The sequence below is a fragment of the Monodelphis domestica genome, chromosome 3 (assembly GCF_027887165.1).
Source record: "Monodelphis domestica isolate mMonDom1 chromosome 3, mMonDom1.pri, whole genome shotgun sequence".
NCBI lineage: Eukaryota > Metazoa > Chordata > Mammalia > Didelphimorphia > Didelphidae > Monodelphis > Monodelphis domestica.
The window spans coordinates 27,426,118-27,434,361 of NC_077229.1; the positions used below are offsets into that span (position 1 = coordinate 27,426,118).

General features: G+C 44.1%; 1 protein-coding gene across 4 annotated transcripts in view; it reads right to left on the bottom strand.

The window, feature by feature from the left end:
- Nucleotides 1-6,795, bottom strand: part of SGSM1 (small G protein signaling modulator 1) — a 121,436-nt gene extending 114,641 nt beyond the window's left edge. Inside the window, exons 1-2 of one of the 4 annotated variants that reach the window (XM_056821581.1) lie at nucleotides 6,344-6,795; nucleotides 6,162-6,205 (exon numbers count right to left, since the gene is read on the bottom strand). In XM_056821581.1, the coding sequence (XP_056677559.1) occupies nucleotides 6,162-6,205; nucleotides 6,344-6,362 (63 nt within the window). In that variant the 5' untranslated portion in view covers nucleotides 6,363-6,795. The remainder of the gene's footprint in view (nucleotides 1-6,161; nucleotides 6,206-6,343) is intronic. The other 3 variants (XM_056821579.1, XM_056821580.1, XM_056821582.1) reach the window with 3 other exon arrangements.
- Nucleotides 6,796-8,244: the final 1,449 nt, after the last annotated feature.

The window sequence follows — 8,244 nt, forward strand, 5'->3', positions numbered from 1 at the left end:
CTATCAGTCTGCCTGTCTGTCTCTCGATCTCTCTCTGAGTCTCTGTCTCTTTTAAACCATGACTTTCTATCTTAGTAGCAATTCTAAGGTAAGAGAGTGGTAAGGGCTAGGCAATAGGGATCAAGTGACTTGCCCAGGGTCACACAGCTAGGAAGTCTCTGAGGCCAGATTTGAACCCATGTCCTCCTGAATCCAGGAGCCCTAACCACTGTGCTATTCATATAGCTTTAAAATGATGATTCACACTTCTAGCTGTGTGACCCTGGGCAAGTCACTTAACCCCCCTTGCCTAGCCCTTACCAAGTTTCTGCCTTGGAAAAAATACATGTATTGATTCTAAGGCAGAAAGTCAGGGTTTAACAAATATAAAATAAAATAAAATAAAATAAAATAAAATAAAATAAAATAAAATAAAATAAAATAAAATAAAATAAAATAAAATGAAATGAAATGAAATGAAATAAAATAAAATAAAATAAAATAAAATAAAATAAAATAAAATAAAATAAAATAAAATAAAATGATGATCCCAACAGTCCCTTCCTTTCTAGGACCACAAGCCTTTGCTTTTGGGCAGAAGCATCTCTTACTGAATATAGGACAGGGTATTCATGAGCTTCCAAGAGGCTAGTTAATGCTAAAAACTAACAGCAGTTACACCTGCAGCCTCTGTTCCCTGGATCCAGACACAAATTCAAACCCAGGGCTCTGGATTCAGCATCTCTCCTTCCTAGGAAGCTTCCTTTAGCACTAAGGAAAAAACAGAGACACACCGAACAGCTCACATGGAAGCTGTCAGTGCAGGCAGAGCTGGGAAAGAGCAGCTAGATCTGGAAGCCAATCACTGCCTTAATTATACCTCAGTGTCAAACGCTGGTGGATTTGGAAAAGGTTACATCTTAGTCATAGGATTTTAGAGCTCGAAGGCACCTTAGAAAACATGTAGTCCAATTCTCTCAATTTAAAGATGGGGATACTGGGAGCAGAAAGGAGGAGTGAGTGCCTTGCCTAAGGGGACACAGGAAACAGAATTCAAGTCCTCTGACTTCACATACAGTGTAGCAATGTGGCTCACTCACTGGACCTGGAGTCAGGAAGCCCTGAATTCTAATCCAGCCTCAGACACATATCCGCTGTGTGACCCTGGGCAAGTCACTTTACCTCTCTACCTGTCTCCATTTTCTCATCTGAAAAATGGGGATAATAATAGCATCTACCTCCTAGGGTTGTAAAGATAAAAATATTGTAAGACAATATTGGTGAAGTACTTGGCAAGCCTTAAAGCCCTATATAAATGCTAGGTCTTATTCTTACTCCATCATTTTAACCATGCTGGAATAATCTGGAATAAAGGCAATATCTGGCAACATTTAACTTATATAAGCATCAGGCACATCTTTTGAAGACAAAGGATCACAGATTTGAAGCTGAAGGTGGTTTTAAGAGGTGACTAGTCCAGCCTCCAATTTTTAGAATAAGGAAACATAGGAGGGCAACTGGGTGGCTCAGTGGATGGAGAGCTATGCCTAGAGATGGGAGGTCCTGGGTTCAGATCTAGCCTCAGACACTTCCTAGCTGTGTGACCCTAGGCAAGTCACTTAACCCCCATTACTCAACCTTTACTGCTCTTCTGTCTTGGAAGCAATACACAGTATTGATTCTAAGATGGAAGGTGAGGGTTTTTTAAAAGGGGGGGAGGGGGACAGAGGTCCAGAGAGGTTGTGACTTGCCCAGGGGTACACAGAATCCAAGCCCTCTTACTCTAAATGTCATACATTTTAGGGCTCAGGAGTTATCAATTCCACACTCCTAAATTTACAGACGAGGAAACTGAATCTCAAGGAAAGGAACTATCCTGCTCAAAGTCACAGAAGGAGTAATAATGAGCCCCAGGGGCTCTCTGTTACCTCTGGGATCAAACACAAACTCCTCTTTGGCATTTAAAACCGGATTCCAACCTACCTTTCCAGCCTTATCATGCATCTTTGGTCCAGCCAAACTGGCCTTCTTGCCATTCCTCACATGCCACAACTTCATCTCCATCTCTCATCACCATGCTTTTGCCCCAACTGTCCCTCCTGCCTGGAATGCACCACTTTCTCACCTATGCCTTCAAAGTTCAGATCAAATGCTACCCTATACAAGAAAGTTTTCCTGGTGGCCCTGGCTACTAGTGCCCTCTCTCCCTCTCCCCAAACTATTTGATTTGCATGTTTGTGTATAATATAGTATGTATAATATGCATATTATGTGGTATATATTATATACCATGTGCATACATGATACACCCAATATACTATTATATTTTCTACATATTCTATTTTTCTATTTATATATTATATGGGATTATATGTCATGTATCACATTTTCTACACTATATTTTTGCCAAGTTTCTATTTTATCATATTTACAATAAATATATATTTATTATATATTTATATTATATATTTTGCTATGTATGTATGTCACAATATATTATATACAACATATATAATATATTATATACACATAATATACAATTCTATATTTTCCACATTGTATTTTATTTTTATATTGTATATATTATAATTTTATATTGTATATTATATATAGCACATATTTTATACACATGATATATCATCATATAGCCTATTTTCTACATTGTACTATATTTATATGTTATATAATATTATAGATTATATACAGGCCATTTAATCTACAATATCATATAGATAATATATACTTATTAACATATCTTTTCTAGATTTTTATAACTAAATATTATATACAGTATATTATATCATATACATATTATATAGCACATATTATATCATTATATATTTTCCAGTGTATCTTTTTTTTTTAACCCTTACCTTCTGTCTTGGAGTCAATACTCTGTATTGGCTCCAAAGCAGAAGAGCAGTAAGGGCTAGGCAATGGGGGTTAAGTGACTTGCCCAGGGTCACACAGCTGGGAAGTATCTGAGGCCAGATTTGATCCAGTGTATCTTTATATATTTTTATACTTTTATTTTTGTTTTATTTTATATTTCTATAAAATTTATAAATATATATTTAGAAATTTATATAATTGATATAATATAAATTTTATATTTTATATTTATATTTATTTTATATTTATATTATTTTACTTATATTTTTAATATTTTATGCTATAGATTATATAATATAGATTATATACAGCTTTGTTACATATCATTACATGTATATAATATATCATAATATTATAATAACATATATTATTATATGTTGTTATATAATATATAATAAAAATGTTGACTATGTTATAGGTTATATGCAGCATATAAAACCTATATTATATATAATATATACATGTGTATTATAAATGCTCTACACTTTGTTTTTCTATTTCTTATAATTATATGTATTTTATATGTAAAATATATACTATACAACATGCATGTATCTTATGTGATATATGATGTGTATTATAGAAATGGATTATATTGAATATGTGCTACATATATATATATACTGCAAATATGTTCTATATGCATTTATATCTCCCTCATGAAAGAATGTCAGCCTTCTTAAAGGTAGAGCCAATTTCATGGCTATGACTGTATCTCCAGTGCCAAGGATCATAGGAACATATACAGGAAGTTGGAAGGGACCTTGGAGAGCCCCGAGGCCTCTGAGAGCTGAGCTTTCCCATTGTCTTGCCTGGAATCAAGACTTACTTCCGGGCAATCTCCCCACCATCCCACTGTACATGCTCTTTCCCCTCCCCTTAGCTCCTCTTTAAATGTAGTTTCCCCCATTAAATTGTAAGCTCCAGGAGGGCAGGGACTACCTTGCTTACTTGCATTTGCATTTCTAGCACCAGGCACACAGTAAGCATTTGGGAAGTGCTTTTTTGTTCATGCATTCATTCATTCACTCATTCATTCGCTCATTCATTCACTCATTCATTCATTCATTCATCTAGATCATCTTGTTTTCTAGCTGAAGCCAGTGCCCAGTACAAAGCAAGTACCTTTGATCTAATGCTTGCCAATTGGTGACCGTCCTGATGACAGTAGGACGGGGCTCCCCAGAGTTTCGTTTTTGCCTCTGAATCCTTAGGGCTTAGCATAACATCTGCTACACAGAGGGGATGGGGAGAGAGGGGCTGGACCCAGGACTGAAAGAAGGCACTCATACATTCATGGGTGCCTATCTGTACAAATCTGTGGATCTATTTACAAACCTACTGCTCTGAGCCAGTAAGGAAGAAGGCACAAACTGCACCAATGGAAGCACCCTCCTCTGCATCATCCAATCTAAAAAAGCTGACAAGATTACCCAGGGTCACCAAGTCTACAAGGAGCTATCAGCTACTGTGGCTATTATAATCACCTGAAAGTGTAAGCTCCCCGAGGGCAGAGACAGTTCTGCTTTTGTCCTTTTGTGTTCAGCGCCTGGCATGGAAATTGTTATTGTTCAGTCATTTCAGTTTTGTCTGACTCTTTATTTGGGAGTTTTCTTGGCAGAGATTTTAGAGTGGTTTCCCATTTCCTTCTCCAATTCACTTTATAGGTGAGGAAACTGAGGCCAAGAGGGTGAAGTGACTTGCCCAGGGTCACACCAATAGGAAGTACCTGAGACCAGATTTGAACAGGAAGCAGAGTCTTCCTGACTCCAAACCCAGTGCTCTATCCACTGGACCATCTAGCTGCCCCTGGCATAGGAAAGTCACTTAATAAATGTTGGTTGATTTATAGATCAATGGTGGCATTGGCAAAATTCAAACCCAGAGCTTCTGACTTCAAATCATTCTCTTTTCATTGTATAAGTCAGATCTGGAACTGCAAGGGACCTTGGAGGCAGTCTGAACCACCCCTTTCAATTTTACAGATGAGGAAGCTAAAGCTCCGAGTGAAAAGACTTGCCCCAAATCACAGGAGTGGCAAGTGAAAGTCAGAATTCAAACCCAGGTCCTCTGAATCCAGTCCCAGTCTTTTTCTCCAGCACCAAGCTTTCTCCTTACAAAAGAATAACCAATATAGAAAAGAGCCAGTTTGCGAATGACCAATCTAATAAAGCTCCCTCTCTCAGGCACAGACACTCTCTTCCAGCTCCTCTTCCCCCAGGAGGAAAGGAATGAAGGGAGAATTAAAGAAATCCAGCAACAGGTCCTGTTCTCCAGATCCCAATCTCCCTCTCTCCATTAGTGGTGTGGCAGCACTAGTCTCCGCTGCCATGCCAGGGCTGAGAGGAGGTGCCAGCGTCTCCAGCTTTCTCATTACTCCTGGTCTGTTGTTCCCCCCCCCCCCCCGCCCCCTCTCCCTAGGACCACACCTAGCATTCAAACAGAGCCCATGGAGGGGCAACCTATGCAGGAGGGAAGCTCCAGCTGAGATGAGCAACTTCCTAGCATTGGGAGCTCCAGAATCATCACAGGAATAAATCCGAGCATGGACTTGGTGCCATTCAAAGGGGAGGGGGGAGATGGGGTGGCCCCAAACCCCACCTTCCCATCCCCCTGGGGTGGGGAATCGGGGAAGATAGACTGCTCGTCTCCCCCAGGTTCTAGCGGGGAGGAAAGAGATAACCCAGGCAAAGGCCACAGTCAAGCCTCTTACCCATGGCCTTGGGGAGAAATGAGAGGAACAGCTGCTGTGCTGTTCAGTGGTTTCCCTCCCATCCTGTAAGGGAGAAAGCTGGGAAACCAGCCCCTTTTCCCCCCATCCCCACAACTAGAATGCAGGGGTCTCCCAAGGGACTGAGCAGGGCTGGAGGCTGGAGTGGGGGCCAGCACCCAGCACCCTAAAGCACCCCAGGTCAGCGAGGCAAGCCAATGGGAGCCCCAGCGCTAAGAGCCCTCCACTCCCCATCTCTACCCCCAGGAGGGGACCCCCGGTCATCCCCAAGCAGGCCCTTGGCCCTGAAAACAGAGAACCAGATGCCCGTGCCTAGCACCCTGAGGTGCTGTTACCTGGAGTCTCAGCCCTTCCTCTCTTTCTTCCCTCCCTCCCTCCCACCTGAAATAAACAAATGGGCACCCTGATGTGCTTGGGCACCCGCAGCAGTGCCCCTGCTCCCTCACCTTTTCCTCCTCCCCCCACCCCAAAAACAGCAGCATCCAGCTGTGGTCCCCTCCCAGACGCACATCTGGCAGCAGCCTCCCCCGCCCCTCGCCAGGGGTCCCCGAGTAGCTACCTCCTTCTTGACAGTGCGCAGCAGCCTCTGGCGGGTCTCAGCCTCTGGGGAGCGAAAGGAGGGAGGGGGCTAGGTTAGCGGAGGAAGGGGGCATTGGGGGAGCCCGGGGCGCGGAGGGTGGGGGCTGCCCTCCCCCGATCGCGTCCTTCTCTCCTGCCTGCCTGCCTGCCTGCCTTCCCTACCTGCTGGCGCCGTCGCCATGGCTCCTCCGTCTCTGCCTCTGCCTCAGCTTGTGCCTGTGCCCCGATCTCTCCCTCTGCCTCTGCCTCTGCCTCTGCCTCTGCCTCTGCCTCTGCCTCTGTCTCAGGCTCTGCTTCCGTGTCGGTCTCTCCTCCGGGGTGGCTCCTGGAAACCGCCGCTCCAGCTCCCCGGCTCTACTCCGCAGCAGCAGCAGCGGCTCCGCCAGCAGTGGCGGCGGCGCGGGCGGAGCCTGGAGCGCTGAGGGAGGGCACAAAATGACCGCTGGTCCGCGTCCATGCGACGTCAGGCCCCGGGCAGCAGCTGGAGCCCCAGCACCACGCCCCCTTCTTAAAGGGCCGCCCCGTCCTGGGGACGGGGCGGGCTAGATCGCTGGTGCAGGGTCCTACACTTTCGTGGTCCTCTGAGAACCTCTAGAGTGAGGATCGCAGGGACTGAGCTTTAGAGGTGGGAGGGACCTTAAGAAACCACCCATTTTCCACATGAGGAAACTGAGGCCTAGAAGAGTCCTAGGGTCATAGATTTAGAGTCCTAATGAATCTTAGAGGCCATCCCATCCACTCTCTTCACTTACCGATGGAAAAACTGCCCACCCACCCACCCACCCAAACTGATGTAATGTGTCCTGGGTTACCCAGCTGGTAACTGAAATGAGATCTGAACCCAGGTCTTCCTGCTCCGGTATTTATTAGCTGTGTGATCTTGGAGAGGCTGCATAATCTTTCTAGACCCCCGGAGTGGATGGAGCCCCTGGCCTTGGAGTCAGGGAGACTTGAGTTCAAATTTAGCCCCAGACACTTCTAGCTGACCAAGTCACTTAACCTCTGCCTGCCTGTTTCCTCACCTGTAAAATAGGGATAATAACAGCCCCGGACACTTCTAGCTGGCCAGGTCACTTGGCCAGGTGCCTGCCTGTTTCCTCACCTGTAAAATGGGGATAATAATAGTATTTCCTTCCCAGGGTTGTTGTAAGAATCAAATGAGATAATATTTGTAAAGCATTTTGCAAATCTTACAGCTCTCTGTATATGCTGGCTATTATGATGATTTTATTCCAGTTCCCCGTCTATAAAATGAATGAATTGGACTCAGTGGCTTCTAGGGTCCCTTCTAGTTCTAAATCTCTGACCTAGTCCAAATCCTCCTTTTTACAGATGAAGACACTGAGTCCTGGAGAAAGGTGTGCTTTTGCCTAAAGTCACCCAGGGGGCAGGGAGAGTATGGGATTTGGTCCTCGGGCTCTCAGCCTTCATCCCCAGGGCTCTGTCCATTTTACTCTAGGATTAAAAGGCTCAGTGTTGACTTTACCCTTGAGGAAGGTCTGGGAAGCACCCTGGATCCCTAGATCAGGGGTTCTCAGCCTTGCGTCTCATATTCCTTTGGCAGCCTCAGGAAGCATAGGGACCTCTTCTCAGAAACATGTTGCTAAAGAGACAGTAGATAGAGAGTTAGACCTGGAGTCAAGGGGACCTGGATACAAATTTGACCTCAGACACCTCCAGACACAGTGACCTTGGGCAAGTCACTTGATCCATTTGCCAAGCCCTTGCCCTTCTCTCTTAGAATTACTACTAAGACAGAAAGCAAGGGTTTAAAAACTTTTTTCCTAAGTGCATAAAATTCATGGGATGAGGAAGGAAACCAAGTAAATGGAAATAAAGCTATATGGTTGTTTTTTTCCCATCCACCTTCATCAATGTCCTAAAATCTATCCACATACTCCATGGGAGTCCACAGGACCCCAAGTTAAGAACCCCGACTCTAGAGATGAAAAGGGTTCAAAGGAGATGCTGCCATTTGGGAACAATTATTAAATGCCCACAGTGTACCAGACACTGTGCTAAGCACTGGGTATACAAATACAAGTAGAAAGACAGCCTCTGCC